General features: G+C 33.4%; 2 protein-coding genes across 2 annotated transcripts in view; both read left to right on the plus strand.

Moving 5' to 3' along the window:
- The first annotated feature begins 1082 nt into the window (after positions 1-1082).
- LOC105333746 (thioredoxin domain-containing protein 16) lies at positions 1083-18562 on the plus strand. The gene is made up of 20 exons (XM_011436889.4): positions 1083-1439; positions 4428-4510; positions 6036-6190; positions 6675-6796; positions 6892-6982; positions 8169-8325; positions 9097-9260; positions 9551-9632; positions 9744-9942; positions 10229-10378; positions 10878-11106; positions 11449-11585; positions 11722-11806; positions 12016-12163; positions 12538-12698; positions 13017-13116; positions 14111-14210; positions 14975-15118; positions 15491-15567; positions 16008-18562. Exons 1-20 carry the CDS (start codon positions 1253-1255, stop codon positions 16269-16271), a joined length of 2835 nt encoding a protein of 944 aa, XP_011435191.3. The 5' UTR covers positions 1083-1252; the 3' UTR covers positions 16272-18562.
- Positions 18563-22857: 4295 nt separating this feature from the next.
- LOC105333748 (transient receptor potential cation channel subfamily M member 3) overlaps positions 22858-24960 on the plus strand; it is a 74869-nt gene continuing 72766 nt past the window's right edge. Inside the window, exon 1 of the mRNA XM_011436896.4 lies at positions 22858-23050. The gene's annotated coding sequence lies outside the window, so the exon portion shown is untranslated. The remainder of the gene's footprint in view (positions 23051-24960) is intronic.

The raw sequence follows: 24960 nt of genomic DNA on the forward strand, positions 1-24960 counted from the left end.
AGGTTTATTTTCTCCTATTTTACTACAGGAATTAAGGGGATTAGGCGAATTAGGTCCGGACCCCCTACCCCCTCTAGATTCGCGCAAGCAGTTGACATCCATTCTATTTTGTTGTCTTTCTTCTCTCTTCTTGAAAATGATTCTATTTTAATCTACCAACTTATTATGTTGCTTGCACTTTGAACTTCAAATGTATTAGTATTTTATCAGACATATCGCTACTAAAGTCTGTTTACAAATAGTTTATTTCACAGATCAGTGATTTAAGTTCATGCTTGATTGAATGGAACATATAACACCGTGTGCACTTTATGTACATTGAACTTCACAACTCCTCATGAACTGGTTCTGGTCCATCAATATTGTGTTTTTTGTTGTTGTTGTTGTTGTTGTTGTTTTTTGGGGTGGGGGGGGGGGTGTTTGTTTGTTTGGTTTTTTTTAACACATCCAATGCACACAACTTTAAAACAGTACTAGTATGATGCATTTCTAACCCAAATAATCAAGTTTTTTATGGATATAACATATAAGAATATGAAATATGGATTGATGGTTTGATTGGTGAATAATCATATTTCATATTGATTATTAATTTCGTATATGATTACATATTTAAATGTTTGGCCAAGCAATCACCAAAATACAGCTACTACAGTACTATAGGTCGAGCAAGTGCATGGAAATGCATGCACTTGCTGTTGTAGTGTCTCAGTTCACCAAACTAAATGCATATACATTACACAAGGGCTTAAATATCTTGGTGTCCTACCCAAGAGGGGGGGGGGGTCAATAAAACCATTAGTGAATCTTAAAAAGCTAAACATAGACAGAAGTACATGCATGTACATGTGTAAGCTATGTGTGCGGCTTATGATGAAAAACGCGGCTCACTCAAGTTTTGTTAAATATTTATTTTTTGTGTGCAATAAACAGAAAATGAACTGCTTCTTTATGCATGACATAACATTGCTTTTCGTGTTGTTTGCTCAAAACATAATGAAATCGTGTCATCGGTTAACGTCGGAAAAGGGGGAGGGGTTGAGTGCATGAATCGAAAGTACTGACGTCACGTATTTAACCTAGTTCTCTGCTCAATCTTTCATGAACCAGTCAACCACACTTTTCAACAGACGAAACGAAAAATACGGTAAAACCAAATCGTGGTCTGTCTTAGCTGGTCGTATACTGACTATCAACGTTGTTTTGGGATTTCTGGTTATGATATAAAAGACAATAATTTGATATCTGTGCGATGTACACAATGGGGACGCCGGTGAATATATTGACAGCACTAATCTTATTTGCGCTGCTGTCCACTGAATGTGATGCCGTTGAATTCACTGTGAATCAGTTTAAACACGCCAAATTAATCAAAAAGGAGGAACTTCCAGATTTCAAGAAAAGTAGCACCATAAGCGTGCTGTACTATTTTCTGAAAGGTAAGTTACACACCTGAAGGGTAGGTGTATATTGACTGTTCATTGCGTTTTGTTTAACGTGATCTGTTTATTGACGTCCAGAAAATGAATAAATATTGATAAAATACTAGTTCTTCTGAACATCTGGAGTTCTAGAATTAATTAATACTAGTACTGTCAGTGTACATGAAATGGCCCAGCCATGCTGGTACATAAAATATGGTAGACTTACATTTCCAATACATGTATTTGAATGATGCTATCTTTGAGAGTTAAGACTGGATCCTCATGGTATAGCACTTAGTCTAACAGCTTTTCAGAGTTGAGTGAATATTGTCACCCTTGATTAGTAAAGAAGAAATGAATTGGCCTTTAGACCCAATTAGTTATAAGAATAGAAGGCAAAATCCAATTTGATCATACCTTTGCTTCAACTTACTTATTTGAGTCTTTTATACAGCAGGTGAACAATAATTCTTTCATAAACCATCTAATTACACATTATTTATGTAACAGGATGGTAGAAATAATGACAAAGCAGTCCGGGGGTTAAACCTGGGCCCCCTGAATTTCTAGTTGGTTGCTATTAACTGAGCTATCTGGCACTGGTATTCAAATCGGTCTGACTGTCACATCCCCCCCCCCCTTCTCTAAATGATCTTCGCCCTAGAAGATCACCCCAGGCTCTTTCCCTTGGCAGAATTTAACCTGTCAGTTCCAGCTTGGTGTTGGTCACAACATCTTATGTAGAAAGAAAGGAGGAATGAGCATATACGAGGGTTGTTTGGAAATTATTGAGACAACACAAATTTCTCTCTTTCTAAGCGGCAAATTTTAATGAAAATTGGCAAAATCATTGAAGAAACCTAAACGAATAATTAAGCAAAGTAATAATACAAATTATTTAAAAGTTTGTTTATGACAGTACATAAACAAGTCGGTGGTTGGGTTTCCTGGCGCTGGCACACACTCGGAGTTTAAAAAACTTAAACATCTTCATTTTACGTGTTGTTAGACCTACAATTCTTGAATGAGAAATCAAATTGGGCAAGTTCATTTATCTATTTATTGTGACTCACTTTTGTGTAAGTTTAGTAGTGTTCGAGTTGAAATACATGTACGAAGAGAGCTCTATATATAATATATACCCAGCAATTGAAATCTGACTGAGATGGTTTGTTAAAATTTGATGCCAGCGAATATACATAAAATTGGTGATAATCTCAGAAGACCTTTTTTGGCCAAGAAATTGCATAAATAAAAACTACATGTTTACAATGTAAAAAGGTCAAAACCTTCAGTTAATAGGGGTTTATTTACTATTTGTTTAACTAGAATTAAAACAAAGGGACTACATATCAAGTATTTTTTCACACAAAGTGATTTTAACAGTTCTAACTTCTAAGATATGTACAGAATGAATGTAAGAGAAGTTTCACAGTAAGTTGACTTTGAACAGAAATAACTTGATTTTTGTGGTTGCACCGGGTCATGTGAAGTACCAGTAGGCAACTTTGTTAGCTTACCAGGAATGAACAAATGATGTCATTAACTTCATAGTTTGTACATTAATAAAAAACATCCTGGTTGATTTTCTGGTGAAATTTCAATGATTAATCTTTTTTCTCAAGGGAGTAAGAGTAACTGTCTCAATAATTTCTGAACAACCCTCGTAAATACAATGAAAATATATGGCTGGGAAAGAAGAATTGAATTGAATTTATCCAATTTTTGTCACAATTGATAAGTTTGTGAATTGATATCAAATTTTGTAACAGCTTGTATGGCATACCAACCTCGTGCAGTACTAGATGTCTCTCAGTGAAACAGTATATGTCATTTACCTGGCAATTTATAACTCTTTTCTGTTTGCTTGCATTATAACAGGTTGGGTTTGACATATGGTGACCATGCAAAAATCATTGGCTAAATAGACATATTATATTATGCAATTTACTTTTACATGTACGAAATCAAAAACAAGAACTGGAGCAGAATGAACTGCCACGTTAAAAAACATGTAATGGAAAGCCTACGACAATTTAGATGTACATGTAATTTGGATTTCAAGAACATTATACTACATTATACTACATTATACTACATTATACTCTTTCTCAGATGTTTCTGGTTTTAAGCAGTACATTTTCCTACACTATTCATATTCGTTAATATCTCCAACAGTATTCATTCAAAAGAATGAAAAATTTTCTAAAATTTTTCTTTGAAACACCCCTCTATCATGTCAAATAGATGAAGACACAGCTAAAAATAAGCCACCAGAGGTTCTTCATCAGAAACAATATGAAAGTATGGCTGAATGATAACTTCGAAAAAATTGTGAAAGGTGTTCCAAGAACTGCCGAAGAGAAAAAAGATCATGTGAAGATACAAGTCAAAGAAATCTGTTTTTATTTGTGTAAATTTCCCTGGATAAAAGGAGATGACATGTCAATAAATATTTTTGTCAAATATCTGATGATTAATTTAAAATTACATTTTTTTAATTTTTATTTTAAATCACCAAATATTGACAAAAATGGTTATTAACCTTGGACATTGTATAGGTAGTAATGTTTTACTAAACGATCATAGTTTATTCAAGGTTTTGGAGTATATATGTTTGGCTACATTTTCTGAGTGAAGGGGGTGCAGATTTTGTCGACAAAGTCATTATTAAGCCCAGTATAAAAACTGAAATAAAATCTAAAGTGTATGTGTAGTATTTGCATAAACAGTTAAAGGCAATGTCAATTTATTTAGCCTTTTTCACTTTTAACATTTCATCTTCAAGAGCAGGAGAGAGGCAGAAAATGTCAAGGATAGAGTTTTTACTTGAAAATGGAATGATTTGTAATATTGTGTATAAGTAATTTGAATAATATGAACTTAAATATTATCGGTAAGACCATGTAAAACTGTGAAGCCTTTAGCATCTTTGCCAGAGCAATGTAACCCATTTAATGATCTTATTAATAAAGTACATGTATTGCTCTGTAATTATTTTAGATAACCCGCGACACCGAGGATTTTATGCTGAGTATGATAAATCAGCCGAGTACCTAGGATTGTACAACTTGAAGCTGGGAGTGGTAAGTTTGTGTGTCTGGTTCAACAGATTTAATATGCTAGAAGATTCAGGATGTGGTAAATCATTTATTAGGTTGTCTTATGATTATGGTAATGGAATTTATGACTATGCTTAATCCTTATATGTCTAGAAGAATTTACACTTCTATTAAATGAATAACTTCAAGCCAGGAAGTTTTATTGTCTTTAGAAAAATTGGCACTGCATGCAATTTTAAATAAAGACAGGCATTTATGAGCCACTGTATGATATTGAGAGTTCCAGTTGACTTTATTCAGGCAATGTTTGTTATTTGAAATTGTATGAATTTTTTACATTACATGTATGATGTATTTCCTTGAAACATGTTTTATATTTAGTAATGAGGAACTTCTGTTAAAAAAATCAGTATCATTTTCTGCCCAAGATCTTCCTGGTTAATAAATGTATAGGTTATTGTGACAGGTTTTGAAGGGACGTTTAAATGACCCATTCATGACATGCACAAATATTAGTGGCATGGATACAAATTTATCTTTCATTTGAGCAATCAATCTTTACCGATTTACATCTCTGAAGTTGAATTAATCAAATGTAATAAAATACTTTGAAGAAATTAAAATGTAATTTATAGAACTATGAATGTAATTTGTTGCTGACATGTACCGTCAGGTGTTGATATTCGGGTTGGAATGTTTTTAGACTACTGTACATGATGATGAAATATAGTTTACCTGAAAGGTATCAGAATATTATTTTACAATTCTAATCAGCTGTAGAGTAAAGATCAGCATAGGACATAATCATCTGTAACATTTATTTCTTTCATTGCTTCTGAAAATATTATGCAAACATTTCAGCATTAGATTGTTAGCTTTATACTTGACATTGAAATTGATCTATATACATTCGATATGAATGATTTTAATTTTTGACAACTCTTGATAGCTGCCCTAATGAACTACTGATGTCATATAATATTTTGAAAGATTGAAAAAATTACATATGTTAAAAAAGAAAAAAACTTTTTGATTTGTTGACTCATTCATATCTAGCTCAGATAGGAAGATTTACTGGTACATTAAGGGTCCGCAACACCCTGTGACTTTAACTTTTTACTGATTGATAATTTGTCACAACATGGCGATTTCAGCCCATTGTGGAACTATTTATATCGTCAAACTTGGGTGTCTATCTCTGTAGCACAATGGGTGTAGCTATAAGGTCTTCTTACCCATAGGACCTAGCTATTTTTAATACTGCAGGCCTTGGACTTTTGTTTTTAGTAAAGCAACAAATTTTTAAAAAGTTGATTCCCCCCCACCCCACCCACCCAAGTTTATTTCTTTTCTGTAATTTTTAAGTGAACGCTAGAAATCCATATCTCCAAGGAATTTAGAAGTGCAGACATGTATGCATAACTTAATTTTCAAAAGATGTGGAGTGCCCTTAAACCATGCACAGATTCAGAAAGTGTCACTGTCATTGGCCCGCTTTGATTTGTTCGTGTGATGTGGGTTTAAGGGTATTTTTGTTTACTTTTGATAGGTGGATTGCAGAGATGCCGACAATCTTGATATTGATCGATGCTCACAACTCGACACCCCATCCTCTGTATTCACATATAGCCATGGAAATGATTTGCTGGCCCTGGAGATTGAAACCATGTTTGATGTTAATTCCATGATGTCAAATATTCTTCAGTAAGTTATGTCACTAAGTGAGTTATTGGTATTCATTTTCTTAATATCCAGAGAAGCAGTATCATATTACGTTGTTAAGTTTGATGCATGATTATCTGTCATAGCTAGCTGTTGAAGTTGTAAATTGCATTGTGCATAATTCAGATACAGTTTATTTATAGCTTAAAAGAAAATGATAAATGTTAATTCTAAATATATAAGTCATATCCTGTTATGATAATTAAAAACTAAATCATTTTCGAAAATGAACATCCTTTTTTTTATTTTGCGATGCAAAATTTAGAATACAAATGAAGATTTTTTTATTATCGAGAGAACATGAAATTGCAAATGCCAAATTTTTATCAGTTTCATTTAGTTTCATCTATCCCAAAATTATAGGTGAGATATTAAAATCCAGGAGATGTACATGCTTCTCGCAATTTCATGCAGATATTAATTCCTCGCATTTAAATGGGAATTTACAGTACATATTTATTTACAGACTTGTGCTTCTCAGAGAAGTTCCAATACTCCAGAGTGAAAAGGAGATTGAAAGTTTTATAAACAAGCACAAAGGGACCACTGACATTATCTTCTCTTTCCAAAAGGCTATTGGAACTTATGGTAATGTTGATAACAAAAGTTGATTCAGATGTGGAGACTTAATTAGTATTGTTAATATAAATAATACCCTTACATTTGTAAGTTCTTTGTTGTAGAACACCGGATCTTTATGGAGGTGGCCTATGCATTCCATCACAAATTCCAGTTTGCCATCAGCACATCGCAGAATGCAGTAGGCGGACTAGTGTAAGTACCGGTATTGGTCCCATCTTAAAGCTCAGCTGTTGAAGACTAACACAAAAACTTAATGAACATGATTTAATGTAGACAGTTGCTGTACTGTGTACATTTTTGTTAGTTCAAACAATGTTTAATTTCAAAATATGTGTAATGCAATCAAAAATATATTGCACATTCATACTGATAAGATTTCATGGGGATTTGAAAGCTGACTTAAGGTAACTCCATACTCGTAAAATTCTCTGATGAAAGTTGAAAAACCGAACTGATTTCAACTTAATAGACTTAAATTTCATCAATTGTTAGAAAAAATATATATGTCATCACACTTTTTGAGATGCCAGATAAACATAAACTAAAGCATATTTTAGCATCAGAAAACCGTATTTTTTTGGTTAAAAGTAAAAATTTTGTGGGCAGAAATTTGTTTATCTTGTTTAATTTTTTTGTCAACTTTATCAGAAAACTTAAACTACAAAAATATTTTAAAATTAATCTTTGGGATAAGAAAAAATATGGCATTTAGACATACAACTGAAAGAAAAGTCAGAGAAAGAGTTATTTCCCCTTAGCATCTATAAAATGTATAAAATATTGGAAATTTAGGATAAAATTAAGCTGCAAAAATATCTTAAACTTAACAGTACTTCTAATTATATCCATGTGATCATATTCACATAAAATATATAAAACTATCTTGCACAAATTTTAAAGAACTCAAAGTTTTACAAAAAAGTATGACATCACAGAACACTGGATCTACTTTAACTGTCAAAATCTTCAACTGTGGATATACCAGTATACAAGAGTTAAAAACTACAAGTTTATTTCATAAAACTGTCCAAACTAATTGAATTTCTTTCTGTTTCAATAGCAAGAATAAGTAACAGAGAAATCCCCTTACTTCCAACGATAGAAAAATTGATATTCTTTCAAAGTATCAACTTTGATAAAACATATTTACAATGCTTTAAAACTTTTTACATGTGATTTGACCATATTAAGTTGATATATCTTATTTGATAGATGACAAGCCTTTCTAAAACAAGTGAAATATTTTATAGTGTGTTTAAACAGTTAATTTTATATTTTTCTTAAGCTAGCTATGGTAAACTCCTTGAGAAAACAGATCATAAGCCAGCCACCATCATCAACTTGTATACCTTTATTACCTGTTCATGTTATGTCGCAGAAATCCCCCTTCAGCTACAGATGAGGCCAGAATATGGATCATGATGTGTAGCCAGGTCCCCAGTCCACAGGAAGATTGCTTCGTCAATGTGTACGATGATAGGATGGATCTGTCCTCCTTGGCCAACTTCATGAGGAAACTTGATTTACCATCAAATGTATGTGCAGCCATTCTGTAATGTTTTATGGAAATTTTTCGGCCCTTTTCTTTTTTGGTGGTTTGCTTTGACCCTACTTTAGTTTTAAAGTTAGCTATATGTAATAAACCATTGAGTTCTCAAGGGAGAACAATCTTAGTGGATTCACTGAGTTTATTTTTCACTGAGATTATTTTTCACTGAGATTATCCTATCAAACATACACACAAGATGCTAGCTTGGCATAGATGATGACATCATTTGGCTGTCTTTAGTGTTTGTATGCATTTTATGACCAGTGAGTAGGAATATATATATGCTAATGATGTATGCTTGTTATTAGATAAATCTTGCCACATCTTAAATCTATTAGATTACTAGTATTTAGGAAAATGGAATTCATTTCATATCAAATTCTATAACTTTTTGCCATAAATTTTAAATTGTTGTGGTATTTTAAAAGATATTGAACATCTTGAAATTAAATTCTAAAGTACACTTTACCATGTCTATGTTCCTAAACTTGTGATGAGAAGGTTATGCAATATTTACATTCCAACCCACAGGCACTTGTTTCTCTGATAAAGTTTACCCCCAAAATATTATACACATGTACTATAGGGTGAATTTGTTTACAGAAACCAGGCACTTTTGATTAAAACAGTGATGTTAATTCCATGACTCTGACTACAGAACCAACACTTACAAAGCATCAGTTACAAATTTGTGCGCCATTTTAACAAAGAGCTCTTACCGGTATTATGAATTCATGTGTTAATTTTCCTCCCTTAGTTTGACATCCCTGGCAATGGTACCTCCCACCCTTACACCCCTGACCTTGGCCTCCATTTGGTGTGCCTGTTCTACAGAGACACCACTAAACACATGGTTCAGGATATTCTTAGAGTCGCCGGGAACCAGTTCCATGGGAAAGCTGCTTTTCTCACCATTAATGTGTGAGATACATATTGTACTTTTATCTTGTAGTGACTAGAAATGTGAAATTTTCTAATTAGCCAATGGTTTGTGTTTTTCTGCTATGAGAATTTCAGTGTCATATCATAGCTATGTTTCCTATATAGTCCCAAAAGTGAATTTTGTAGATAAAAACTTTTTTATTTGTTGTTTTGTGATTTAAAGCACATGTATTTTTGAATTAATTGATTTTGAACCGGGCTTGTATCACTGATTTGGTGTAAGTGCAGCTAAGAACATTTGCCTGAACAAAAACTTTATTTTGCTTTAGAGAACAAACTCTGCCAGAGATGATAGGACTAGACAGTTTCCCTCCTAATACACCAGCTATTGCTGTGCAGTTTGAAACAAAGGTAATCAAATTTATGTCACTTTGACAATTTTTTTTAATAGGCAGTATAATTTGAGAACAGCTAGAGAGAGGGAAGAATTGATTGAAACCTTTGTATGATTTCCATCTTCAGGGTAAACCAGATCTAATGACAGAGGAGGCTTGGTCCATTGATTCTGCCTTTGAGTTCTTTGTAAATAAGCTACATGAGTACAACATGAAACCCAAGGATGGTCACATGGAAAGTCCGAGCGATGTCATGGATATAGGAAGAGACGATGATAAAGTGTTCCCTGATGATGGAGAAGAGAAAGACAGATACAGAGAAGAAGGTGAGTGGGTTAAAATACCCTTGATGTATCCTGCATTTACTGTAAACAAACTTTAATTCGTGATAACTTTTTTTAGCGATTTACCAGAGATAAAATTATTCGCAATTGCTTATTTTTATTTCAAATTGTAGATTATATCAAAAATAATATCCCATAGATATTTGAGAACTTGTTTGCAGTTAGAAATATTTGCACGACAAGGCTCTATCAAACTTCGTCAAAATTTCTTACACACAAATAAAAGTAGGTTTACAGTTATTTGAGATTTGTGTGCTTTATTGTGTAGTGGAGACAGAGGATGATCATGTAGCAGAGGCTGTACAAAGAGCAAGGAGAATCAAACTGGACATAGAGCTGGCCCAAGCACTGACTGATGAAACTTTCACCTCCATCATTAAAGAGAGGAATATTGTGTTCACTCTCTTCTATCTGCCATGTAAGCAAATTAAGTCATATAATAGATTTGAGTTGGAGCTCACAGGTCACATTCATTGTCATAAGAGAGCAGGATGGTTGTAGCCATTTTTAGACTATAATAATCTCCTTTAATAGGAGAGCTCTGTATAAAGATATTGGAAAATATACAAATTTTATTAAAAGTTTAAATTTATCTTAACTATATACTGTTAATTCCTTATATCATGGGAGTACTTAATTACACGATCCCGCTGTTTTGTATCAAATCGCAAGAATATAAAATCTGAAACATGGAACATTTATCCATATTTCTTATAGTTCCCAACTCTCAGAAAATAATAGTGAGGTTTTAAACTCTGCGAGTGGTGCTTGTCGCAATTTTATGCAGATATAAATTCGTGTTTAATCAGGAATTATGCAATATACATGTAGTCTTTTAAACTGATAACAAAAGCAGCATTTATTTTGTGTTGTTACTTTTGTAAGTATTGTTATCAAAGTATTATAAATTTTGCTAGTTGACCACAGAAGCTTGGCTTTTCTTCGAGCTTACGGAGAAGCTGCCAGGAAATTTGAGAACGAGACAGACCGACCTTTTACCTATGTGAATTGTTATGACTGGACGGATGTATGTGCAAAGGAAAAAATAACTCAGTATCCAACTCTCAAGATCTTCCACCAAGGAAAGTACCTGAAGGACTATGGCGGGATGATGAGTATCGAGGATGTCATCACTGCATACAAGTTGTACGTGGATTACTGCTTTATGTCATATTACCTAACCAATCTTAAAAATCATGAAGTTCTCAGGTCATTTGAATTGATTGGCTATAGGAAACAACCTTTAAAGAGTTCATGCTTACAGCAAAATCAGTATCAAAACCTTAATCTTGATCATTACATGTATTTACTTGTTGGATTGCAATTAAACTGTGTTTCAAATGAATCATGAATCAAAACTCAGTTGTCCCTGGTACTTTGATCTCATCATGTTTTACTGTATTTTTTTTCCATTAGAAATAATGGATGCAAGTTCATGCAGCATTAGAAGTTCAAATATTGTTGGAATGCTGTTTTTTTTTTTTTTAGATTGAAGCAAGATAAACCAGTGTCTCTATTGGAGAAAAATGACATTGAGAAGTTCCTAAATGGGATCCTTCCAGATGGATCTAACATTTCAGGGAGTGTTTTTGTGGTGGGTCTCTTTGCTGATGCTCAAAGTAAAGGTGAGAAAGGTTTTTTTTTTAGACAAATCTTACATATGTAACTCATACTGTATGTATCATTTTTAATTCTATGAATACAAGAGCCATTATAAAATTGTTTCAATTCACATATATTTCTATCTTTTCATTTTGCAAGGTGTGAATACATATCAGGGCGTAGCAAAGAGACTTGGAGATCAGTTCACCTTTGGAATCAACACTAATGGAAATGGAAAAGATTTGTAAGTCATTTCAGCATTTTCTCAATTTCCCATGCTGTGAAATAGGAGTGTTTCTTTACTAAGATGATTGATTTCTTTGTGTCCATGTTTTTGTTGTTTTTTTTTCACTTAGTTAATGTACAATGTACGATACACTTTTTTAAAATGCAGAAATGAAAGATTAAATCTTGTTTGAATTAGTACACATAGATTCTAAACCTTTTTTGCAGTGTACAGATATATGGGTGCAGTGGTCTGCCATGCATTGTTGTCCTGAAGAAGAAGGACATTGTACAACCCTTTGTGGCTTACAGTGGTGATGTGACCTCAGCAGAGGAATTGTCCAAGTTCATAGAACAATCCCTCACTCCATCACTTGTAAGTATATTGATATATTGTTTTATATCTATCAATTTTCATTTATTATGCTGAATTTTCCTTAAGTCTATGAATGCAGTCTTATTTGTAAAAAATATTTCACAATGTGAAAATCTAATTGCCATAATACCACTGAAATTTGATAATTAGGAAATATGTACATAGAATTCAAAATGCTCGAATATATTGACTAACTTTTATTGACTTCTTCTTGTTTACTAACTGTTATTGATTAATTTTAATTCATAAATTCTCTATTGACATTCTTAATGACTAGTTCTTACTGAGTATTTTTTTTATGGATATGTCCTCTGTCTTGTCCTCATTGACTAGTTCTTAATGACTGTTCTTTTTGACTGGTCTTTCTTTACCAGGCAGAACTGACTCCCTCCCTCTTCCCGCGACTGTACAAGCAGAAGCAACCATTTGTGATCAGCTTTGTAGATGACACGGAGCCGTCCAGGGAGATGTTGGAGCCAGTACAGACCCTGGTCAGGAGTGGCAGCTTCCCCGACCTCATCTTCTGCTCTCTACAGTGAGTACTCCAGCTGTAAAAAAAGTACTGTAAACTGGTAACATTTGGCAGGGTATTCTATTTTATTTTAAGAACAGTAGCTTTCCCCAAACTGAAAAAAAACAGACCATTGTGATACAGTCTGACAGTTTTATGTCACTTCATATTTTTGGTTGCTTTGTATCTAGAGATAATATAATTAGAGTTCACCAACAATCCTTGGTAAACCAGATTTTACTCCTAAGACTGAGTACTGATATTGATGGTGAAGTCATTGATGATCTGATCTCTTGTTGTATAGATGGACTTGCAGATATTGAGAACATTTTCTTGTTCCAGGTCGGGTGATGGTAACAGCTTTGGTCGACAGATTCTGCAGACCTACCACAACAGCACCTCCTCCTCTCTACCAGCCCTGTCCTATGCACATCTTTCAGAGGTCTGACTCTTGGCTTCTATATAATTGACACTGAAAAGTAAATTTTTATGCCGGGCCCCTTTGAAGAAGGAAGGGGCCTATTGCTTTGCAGCTGTCTGTTTGTCGGTCAGTCAGTCCACCAACAGTTTCTTCGTAGAGGCTGCACACACTGAAATGAAATGTAGTATACAAATTTTTAATAAGAATATTTAGGTCAGGTTTTGTTTTGGATACAATTGAGCAATTTTTGACAGAGTTATGCCCCTTGGACTTAGAAAATTACAATCATTTTTCAGTTTTTGTTCATTTTCTTTGCAGATCGAGGTTGCACATACTGAAATGAAATTTGGTATCCAGATTTATCATAAAAATATCTGGTCAAGTTCAGGGTTCAATTTTTGACTGAGTGGTGCTCCTCGGACCTAGAAACACTCAATTTATTTGCAGTTTTACATTGTAGATTGTCTATATTTATTTGCAGAGGTTGCATATACTAAAATGAAATTTTGTATGCATATTTATCATAAGAATATCTGGTCAAGCTTGGTTTTGGGGTATGATCGGGCAATTATTGACAGAGTTATGCCCCTTGGACTTCGAAATGTTCCAATTATTTGCTTTCCATTTATTATTTTTGCAAAGGTAAACATATTTATTACTGATATAATGATATATCATGAAAAACGTGTTTTTGCCAAAGATGTGATGTAAAAGATTTGTGCAAAGTAGAATTCTTAAACTGACAGCTATGGGCTTCTCCTTCTCCCAGTGGCAATTGTTGATTATCCCCCTAGTAATATTAAAGTAATCATTTTATCACCATAGCCTTCACATGTATATCATTTTGACTGAATAAGAAAGTTTGTAAAGCGACTGGTAAACAGTTCATTGTGTGACAGAGTAACAGTTTGTCATATGTTTAACGCGTATGTATAGGAAGTTTTCTGAAAATATCTTCCAGTTTATGCATAAATCTCTGTCTTGGATTGATATAAATTCATAATTTTTTTTACAGGGTAAGGTATACAACTATATGGATAATTCCTTTTCTAAGGAGCAAATTGAAGCCTGGCTCAGAGATATCCAGTCACAGAAAGTGGAAAACCAACCCCAGTGTAAGTCACTGTGTGGTATCAAAGACTAGGGTTTAAGATCCCATTGAATTTAAGATTGAATTTTGTGTTAGATGTACAAATATTTTAGCTTCTAGGAAAAAAAAGCATGAGAAACATGGTTTTACCTCTTTTTTCATTTAAAAAATCTTAGAGTGGCTCACTACACCTTGAAATAGTTTATCAAATCAGTAGATAATTACTTGATTATGATAGATAGCATGATGGATAAGAGGTATATAAGTCAAAAAGACAAAAAAATCTGCTTTTTGGATAAACAATATATTCAAAAATTTGATTCTGTAAATGTGAACTGCCCCAGGCAGATTCGAACTCTTGATCTGCAGTTCAGAGGCCTGATACTTTAACCTCTGGGCTATGATTACATTCAACCAAATCAATTGATACAAACAATTTAACAAAACATCTAAATTGCATCTTGTTTTATTGTCTTAAAAGGTATGAATCTAGGTGTAGTGTGGTACCTTGATATTGTATTTTTTTGCAGACTAAAGGAGAAAAACCTCCCATGGACAATGTTCCATCTGCTGAAACAGATCTTTTACCTTAAGCAAACAAACATAGATTTTAATGTCTAATTTTTAATATCTTCTTATCCCCGTTAAAATAGTTCCACTAGTTCACATTATATAATATAAAATAAATACATACATGTATGATATCTTTTTGCCTTATTACTGGCGTAGGAAAAGATTGCATGATTGTTTGAATTTGGAACTCTTATTGAGTACTTTTTTGTTTTGTAGTCTTGTTAAAGGATGGGAAATACAAACCCAGACTCCAGGGATACCATTTCATGGAGTTTATCAAAGAGGAAGAGTCAATGAAGCACAGGAGAGTTCCAAACAACCGGGATCCAGAAGTGGAGGTTGCTAATATCCACGGAATAGGTAACACTGATGTCCCGGAATTGTCTGTAAACTAAAAGCATATTGTATGGAGCACTAAAGCATCAAGTTTTCATATGGGCCATTTTGTGATAAGATTTAGTACTCCTTCAACATTTTTAGTTCCTAGATAAATAGATAATTTTAATTGAGAATAAAATATCTAATTTAATCAAAAATTGACAATATTGTAATTCCAATTTTATGTTGTCATGGGGGGATATTATCCATGTAAGCTCAACAAACATTTTTCTTTATATTCTAAAGAATGAATATTAGCTAATTGTTCAGGTACGTTTGTCTCATTTACTTTTATGTAGAATCACAACAAGTGAGGTTAGGGTTTCATAATATTTGATTTGCTTGTATTTTAAGGCTTTGACAGTGAGGGGAATGAAGTTCAACATCAAGAGGAAGGCTCAGGGAGGCCCGAGGTAGTGGACGATTCTGAGGTTTGTAGATACACATGTACCTACATGTTGTTAAGATGGGATGATTGTCAAATGCACCAAAATATAGGGATCTGTTGGCCCTTTGTACAGCATAAAACTGATTTTTTCATACCTCAAAGATTTTTTCGATGCATATAATAAGATGCATAATGAATTTATGCATGGATATAATTTTGATTTATATGAAAGGCTTTATTTATTTTGATATTTATTTACATTGAATGGAATAGAAAAAAACACAAAAATTTAGTGATACAGCATCTTTTACACATGAAGGCAAACAGATTTTCAGCAAATCAGATAACAAATGACAAAAAATTTAAGAGAAAACAAACTTATTTTGAAATTATCAGATAATACTTATATTCTTAAAATTTATTCCTTGGCACTCCACTAAATGTGTGTACATACACATGACAATTTTGTTTTCCCCACTCCAGGTAAGAAAGGAGTTGATAGATTTGCAGCAGTCCCGCCTCTATCATCACGCCAAGGAACGACACAAACCTCCACACAAGAAGATCTCTGACGACCAATCGCAGACAGTCACTATACCAACAGGGGAGGAGCCAGAGGGCCCAATCACCCCGGGTACAGACGCCAGTGGTACAGAGGACCAAAACACCCCAGGTACAGAGGCCAGTGGTGCAGAGTCTGGATCCACCCCCTCATCCAAGAAACCAATCATCCATGAGGATTTGTGATGTGTGTGTGTGATCTAGTTCTTGGCAATTTGTTGATTGTTGTTTAGTTTGATGTCTCTCACCATTCCAAATCTAATCATTTTGTTATATTTATATTTTATTTATATCAAATATTATGTTTCCCTTTTGGATGGCATTCATATGAAGTGATTTAGTCAAATGAAAGGAAGTATTTTTTATCACATAGCTGTTACCTTTTATAGAATAAGATCAAGTTATAAAATTGTTTTTCTTAGTGCATTTCCTATTATAGATATATGATTGTACATTCAATTTATTACATTTATACGCAAACATTCCATACATCGTAAATGAACATGTAGATAATTTAATGATGTTGCATTTAAAACATCAAAGTTCATCTTAAAAAACAAGTATTTAAATGAAACATAAATATTTTATCAAAGATCATTAAACAGGGTAATACCGTAAGTGCAGTTCATTTTAGTATTTTTTTTTTTATCTGTTACAGAATGTCTTAATGCAGTTTTACCTGCTTTCAAGAGGAATTTTGCTTTAACAGATATTTTGCTTATTTTTAATAAAATAAATAGGTAGGTGAACAAAAAATGACACTGAATCTCCAAGACCAAAAACATAAAAGATAAATCACAATTACCCGGTACACAGTTAAAAAAGACAGCTTCCCACTTCTAACATCTGCACTAGCCAAGGGTTTACTATGCTCTAGTGTAGATGTGTACATTACAGATTACCAGTTGTACAATACAGGTGATGTTTGCTTGTTACCATAGTCATGTGAGTTGCTCAATTTGTACTCTTGATCTTTTTTTTCAACTTGCATTTCAATTTCTATAAGTTCAACATTTGTTAGTCAAGGTAATAATTTCTTAATGTTTATATATCTTAGTTAATTTCTGTGCACTTTTTTTTAAGCTTAAACTTTAAGTTTGTGAATTTGAGAATTTCAGTAATTCATTGTGGGCTGAGGGGGGGGGTCCGGGTTTTTTTCCACCCCTTTACCCCCTTCTCTTAGAAAAACCCACCCCGTACTAGAATTTATATTCTTTCAGTAAAATCTTTTTCTTGAGAGAAAGTTATTACATCTGTAAGATGTAAAATGTAATTTTTTTTCTTTTAAAGTGCCATACATCAACATGTTTTAGTGATTAAAAACAGCAGTATTTCACTGTACATTGAGTGTCAGTCATTAGTCAGTTCTTTTCACTAGATGAACCTTTTGTAGTTTTCTTTTATTCAGTATGTACTTTGTTGTAGTGTTTATACTATTCAGTGAGTGGCATACCCAATGCTTAGTGATGTACACACATTGCTTAACTGGACTACTGTAAGTTTGGATACTGTATATATCAAGCGTAAAATTTTGAGAGTTCTTTGTAACAGATTTTTCTTTTGTTATAAAGAAATGAACAAAATGCTTCATTCATGCATTTAAAAACTTCTTTTGGAAGTTGTGTGCACATGGTGGTTGATTTTGTACTCTGTATTTCTTTTTCTCCTTTGGATAGGAAATCAAGTTAGGTTTTACTATACTTTAAGACTTTACAATATTTACGTGCATTACTTTTGATATTTATCTTTATGATTTAAATTTACATCAAGACAGCTTTGCATTATTTAACTATACATTGTAAGACTGACATTGCAGATGAAAAAAAATTGACGTTTGAAATAGTTAAGTTGCTGTCATCATGCTTATGAGGGTATCATGATTGGGGATTTTTCAATGCATGAACTTCAATCTATATATGGAATACTAGTAATTGCATACAAAACACCTTTGGGATATCATTATTTAGAATTGATATGAGTTGTGTGTCTTTGTTTGAAATTAAGGTGCATGCGTGAAAGTTTGGGCAACATCATTTTTTTAAACTAGAAAATGTCAAGATTATCCATCATTATGATAATTTTTGTTTCATTGCAGCACATTTAGCCACACAATCTGTGATTCAAAGCAAATGTCCACATACAAAATTGTCATATTTACAAAGAACAGCACACTTTTTACTTTAAGTACGGTTCTATATGTACATGTACTACCAACTTTATAGTTTGAAAGTTTTATGATGTTTCAAAGTGACATATGTATTTGGATGACGTCAATCAAGAGTCCTCGAACCATGACTGTATTCAGAAGTGAGTTGGAAGATAGAAAACATTGCATAATTATTTGTTTTTCCCTATTTGAACTTACATTGTATTTTTTTTATTTTATTTCCTATATATAAGATTTGTTTTTGCAGTTTTGGGTACTATTTCAGATTTTGTTGGGGATTTATTTATCAGTAATAAAGATATATATCTGTTCCTTGTGTTTGTTTGTTTTCGTTTTCTTCTTAAGTCCTTGTAAGCTGATATGACAGGATTGCAAAGCAGAAAAAGACTTGGAATGAATTTAAAATGTTTCTTTCTTATACATGTATTAATAATTTACAATCACTGGTTTGTTGGTATTAAGTTCTCTGTTGGTTGGATATTCTTAGCTGCATTGCTATATCACGAGACATTAGCTGAATTTCACAATGTTCCCTTCATGGCTTCTTGTAGCAAAGTGTAATATAATTACATCAACGCAAAATGTAATAAACTCACAATATTACAGTTTGAGTTGTTACATTTGGCTTTGAGATGAACGCAAACTGTGGTAACGCAAAATTTAATCAACTTTTTCAGAAAAATGTGATGGTGATTATTTTGATATCCTTCGGTTTTGAAATGTTTATTGCGTCTTGCATCTAACTTTTCCAAACGATCTAAAATCGACCTGAAGCCTTTCTGTTTTGTCATTATGATAATATACAGAGTAAATTAAGATTGTCTTTTGGAAATTTTACCGAAGTTAAATCCAGAAATCTGACTGGTCCCTTGGCAGTCATCATTTTGTTGATAAATACACTGTACTGCTGAACGCAAAAACTGTTTGATGGCGTTCCTATCAAAATCGCGAGTTAGCAAGCGCATCACCCACTTATATGGCGTTTTTGCAAATATCATGATGAACCAGTGAATACCAAGACTACTGCAGCGATAAAGAACTTTTGTTCATTGTACAGTATACGTTTAATTGTTGAAGAATAAATTCCTAAAATATTAAACGCATTCTATTCATGTTCAATATGATTTTCCTCTATCATCCCCAAAAGCGCTTAACATTGTCTTTATTTTATTTGAATTTGATTTCATCGTAAGTTACTTTGATTCATACTAAATTCCACATTGGCCAACATTGAGTCCATGTTTGTTCTGTAATTACATTTTGCATTGATATCAAAGCAATATGGAATGACGTAATATTGGGGGTTAATTACATTTTACGTTGCTATATGTGTTGTATTGCTACACTTCTTAAAAGTTCATTGCTTTAATCCCAAATCGTAATGAAGATGAAATTGTTTATAAAAGACTTTCCCCTTTAAAGAATGATATCGCATAACTTCTTTTTATGTTTTACAACAAACCATACAAAAATTACTTTGGTTCCGACTTATGATAATTTTCAACCGAGTAATAAAACTCTCTAAAGGTTTACATGGTTTAAACTGGTTAAGAATAACAATATACTATATATTTTTGATTTCTCAGACCCTTGAAATCCCTCTCGGGTGTCTGTGGTGCTATGCGGATGAGGGGCGTTGGCTCCCGCTGGATTGGACACCAGTCCATTGCAGGTTAACCCCCATCGTAACCTGTTATCTAGAGTGAGACAATGCAGATAAAGTGCATTGTCTACGAACTTATTACAGTGTACAACATTTAACTGTCAACAGTGGGGCTCGAACCAGCAACCTTTCGATTACCAATAACACAGAGCCTTGTGTCACTTTTCATTCCATATCGCATTGATGTTCGTCCAGGTGGTTTGCGATCCTCTCCTCTTTTTGTGTGTAGATGAAAAGAATTGGCAATCAGATTTCCCGTACAAAAGACATTATGCATATCAAGAAAGTAAAAAAAGATGGACACAATTCCTTTACTTACAAGTCACGTGGCAATGTTTAATCGCCGAAAAACTATGCCACCTTGTGATCTCATTTAAAATCTGTTCTACATTTCTAAATATTTCCCCTATAATTTTGTTCTTCTTGCTTACATGTAAGTTGACATTTGAACAAATAAACAAAAGCTTACATACCGATCATTTTAACTGTTGGGCAGTTCGAAATAATAAAACATGTTTATTACCTTTGGGCTAGTGTTTAATTGGCAATGGACAAACCAGGCTAATATGTGTACGTATGAGTAAAATTCTCTTTAAAATATATATCTTTAAAAATCCCAAACATGCAAAACCAGAAATAAAATTCCTTTTTATGTTTCTATTTTATGACAAGCAAAATCTTTACTGTTCTGTTCTTCCTCGACTGCGACAAATTCCCGCACCTGCGCATGGGAACAGTATTGTGTCTCACTACATGGCACCATCCACGATCAATGACTTGGAATTCATTGGAACAATCTTAAACATATTTCTATCGATTTATTTCTAACAATAAAGCGCTGTGGTCATCATATGACGATTAATTTTTCAATCATTCGTGAAGTAATAACTTGCCTCAGCAATGTTTGAGTAAAGACTTTCTTGTGGCTGCAAGGTCGCTGTAACTGACAATGCTTTGTGTAGACTTCAACAGCACAGCGGTAGACCACCACAAATATGCATAAAATACCGACCATATCAAATGAAATTCCATATAACAAAATAACCATTTATGTAAATATGAAATAGCCCCGTCAAGAACGACATACATCAAGGGTAATAATAGTTTTGGAGATATTCAACAAAAAATGTTGAATAATTTTAAAACGTATCTGTGCCACATACGAGGGTCATTCGAATAGTTGAAAGCCTCAGCCAAAACAGAAGAACAAACTATTACTTTCATAACTACTAGTAATTAGTTATAGTAAAACTATTATTTTATTAAAAGTTTACAGCATTCAAGATTTCTGCCTTGATTCCAGAGCAAGTTAGGGACAAACATAGGTAAGAGTTGTGGGCAACACTAGAAATTGGCAAAACAGAGGTCTTCAAAAGAAAAATAGGACACAGGAGGAATTTTAAATTTATAGGAGATATAGCTAGAATATTTGTCGGGGACTCATCTTCCTATGCAACAACGGGACATTTGGCTGCTTATAATTGAGTTGATGCAAGGTTAGTACATGTACATACAAGAAATGGTCCCGGTCGTGGCATCCAAAGCTCAACAACAGGTAAACAATTTGACGCCTTTGGTCGTTTTATTGTCCAACATATGGCTATCCTTATTGGCATTAGTTCTGATTCAGTCTATATTGTTTTAATTCCGATACAGGGGAGAAACAAAATGTCTCCAAGATTAATCTCAAGAATACTAACACCAGAAGCCGAGAAGAGTTTTCACTTCCGGCCGAGCACGCTTGACTCGCCACCACATGTCAGTACTCAGTTTCGTCTCTATTAACGTACTGGTACTTGAATCTAAGGTCTAACGTAAGCTTACGGTGTAATCACTACCGTTCTTTCCAAAACGCATCTGTTGGTAAGGTGATGATGTTTTTTCATCTGAAAACGTAATGATGATGAACGACCCTTTAGAAATGGAAATTATTGGTGAATGATGCTGTGCAAGATTCAGGCAACAAAAGAAGCCACCAAATCAAAGCATTGAGGAAATGCTGTTCTTCGGAATTACGCTCTTGTTCACTCAGCTTGAATTGCAGTATAATTTAAGCAACTAACTTTACTTTTTTGATTGCTAACGATTGAAAACTTAAAAAAAATTCCTTATTCTATACCCCCTAAATCTCTTTCTCCCTTTGTTTTTGATTTCACTTAGGACGTTATGAAAGTAAATATAACGCCTTTTCACATGTATTTTGATTAGCTTGCTTCCAGCGCACAAATGAATTTTTGTCCCTGATTAATTAAACACGTGGATGGTGTTTTATTTGCCCGAATCTGAAATCTATTTATATAAAGCCATTTAATCTCCTGTGCTCTCGTGATTAATGACTTTGAAACAAAGAGATATGGATAGCGTTCTTCTAGCCTGATATAACAGTAAACCTAAGTTTTCCTACTTTAAGAGGAATATCAGACCATCAGGCGTTATCAGGTGCCGGGATACTCTGCAGCACCTACTTGTGTAATCATTATAAGTTGTTAACTCTTAAGTTATCAAAAGCCAGTCACTTTTGTAACAGTTACCCGGCCTTTTGTACCTGCTCCGAAAAAGGGGGGGGGGGGTGGATCAGACTTCTAAAAATGTTTGCTACTAGAAAAAAATGCTACATATACATGCCTGTTCCAAGATAGTTATACATGTACCTCTAAATAACTGAAATCAATTTAAAGGTAATGAACTTTCACGAACAGTATTGATTTATGACCCCCCCCCCCCCAACCTCCGTTGTCGTTATAAATTTAGAAAGTTGTTACGTTACACAAAGAATCTTTTTGAAATTGGTTAAAAAAATGCAATCTGTAAATCTTTTAGCAGGAATTATTTTCTAAGTTATATCTTTATTAATGATCTTCTTACTGCACGATCAAAATAAACTACCAATAAAAAAGCCGGGTTTTATATCCGTTTTCTGTTCAAAAAATATATTTCGGGAGACAGGGGCAGACAACGGAGGAGGATGAAGACAGTCACGTGATCTTCACCATTCTCCGCAGAGAAAACGTGGAATAGAAAATTGCTTAGTGATACCAAAGAAAAAAAACTGGATATCGATGGCGGTGATCTTGGAGGGAAATTGCGAGTTCGAATTTTGCCAAAGACAGTACAACATCAGCAAGGTTTTGTGTGGTAAGTAATTCAAATAAATATTTTTTCATTCATCATTTGGTTCGAGACACAATCTGACCAGTGGCTAAGCTATTCATTGTTCAGTGTTGAGGCTCTCGTATGATCCTCAAGACAGAGGGGAACAATACTAAACCAGATTTTGGACAACTTTAAAGGTCGTGTGTGGTTTCTTTGATTTGTTATTGGTTGTTTTTTTTTTTAACTGATCCTGTTCGATCATTTTCATGTACAGTACTGTTTCTTAGTTCAAACACATATCAGTCTGCCATGCCATGTGTATTTCGGGGGAAATCTAAGATTTGTTTTGTTGACATACCGTGTATACATTTTTAAGTTGACCTGGTTATTTTAAATGCATGAGTCTGGGAATTTCTGCATTTAACCTGTTTACTGGTAAACAAATGATTTGACGCACATGGCACAGGAGCGATATTTAAATCAACTGATATACATATCCAGTATAATAGTCCATAGGACCAACAGAAAGATACAGAAGGCATAACCTTGTTTACTGTTCACCAAAGGATCAGAATTGATTGAATGTTGTCACATGTTCTGGAACAGACTTAAAGGTGCGAAAATGTGTTGCAGTAAAATGTCTGATTAGTTTTGTGCTGAAATAATATGGTCTGCCATAGTTTAAATATTTAATACCTAGCTGTCAATGAATCAACCCAAACTTTCAATTTGCCTTTCAGTTCTAAAGGTTTGCGACTACAAGAAAAGGTTACCAGGTACTTTGATATCAATCTGTTATAACACAAGCTACTGTTATTTCAGATATATGACATCAAGATTTAATAAACATATCAAAATGATCCATTGAATTTGAATTTATCAGGAAAAAAGGAAGTTATCATGCAAAAAATGAACAGAACGCAATAATAACAATATGTAGCTTTGGTTCAATGTTAAATGTTAACATGATTAAGTCTTTGATTGCTCCAATCTCTCCACTTTTGCAAGCTTTTTAAAAAAAATTAAATAAATTATTAATAGATGCATTCGGTTGTTATTGACCATTTACAAAGAATTTAGAATTGTGACATTGTTAGTGTGTCATTGTTTGTGTTCATGACCACATGTTTGTCATGTGACATTGTGTCTGCTGAATGAGTGACCAGGACCTTGTTGTCTTATGATCAGCAGGTTATTCTCATCATCTGAGCGATTTAAATTTTGCTGTCATGTGAAAGACTTTTTGTCAATTTCTCCCGCAGATCACAATGCTTTCGTCTGACCTATTTTTAGATATCTTAATATAAGAAATTTAAATGGGGGCAATGTTTAAAAAAAACTTATGATATTCAAACAAGGTAACCACTTGTAAAATTTAATAACATTGAATGAAACTGGAAGGGTAATGTATAGCTTGAAGATTTAAGGTACCTTACTACTTCAAGACTTTTACTTTTGAAGACACTACATCACAAGATGGTGATTTAAATGTTTTGTTTAATTATTTGTATCAATCCATTTGGTTGAATATCATCATAGCTCAGTGATTAAAGTATCATAATGGAGCTTGTGAACCGTAGATCATGAGTCTGAATCCGCATAGGGGCTTTTGTTTAGATTTACTGAATTTGATTTTAAAAAATCATAACTTTTTATCCTAATTTGCATATTTGTTGCCTATTTGACTTATATACTTCTTATGCATCAATTCATGCTATCTATAGTCATGATTTAAAATATTTTGCTGATTTGAGAATCTATTTCAAGGTGTAGCGAGCCACCTTAAATATGTAGGATTCATAAATGTAACAAAAAGAAATAAGGTTGACACATGTCTATACAAATGTATTTCATATACTTTACACTAGTTGTTACATGTACCGGTACATGTATGTAATGACTTACTGTAGATTGCTATTTAAACATGAGAAATTAAAATCTGCGTAAAATCA

The sequence above is a fragment of the Magallana gigas genome, chromosome 6, assembly GCF_963853765.1.
Source record: "Magallana gigas chromosome 6, xbMagGiga1.1, whole genome shotgun sequence".
Classification (NCBI taxonomy): domain Eukaryota; kingdom Metazoa; phylum Mollusca; class Bivalvia; order Ostreida; family Ostreidae; genus Magallana; species Magallana gigas.

Bases quoted from the DNA above. Each gene is read 5' to 3' on its own strand.
- LOC105333746 (XM_011436889.4), top strand. From the start codon at position 1,253: ATGTACACAATGGGGACGCCGGTGAATATATTGACAGCACTAATCTTA. The intron at 10,379-10,877 runs GTAAGCAAATTA...AAATTTTGCTAG, and splicing joins CACTCTCTTCTATCTGCCAT to TTGACCACAGAAGCTTGGCT. The intron at 11,586-11,721 runs GTGAGAAAGGTT...TCATTTTGCAAG, and splicing joins TGCTGATGCTCAAAGTAAAG to GTGTGAATACATATCAGGGC.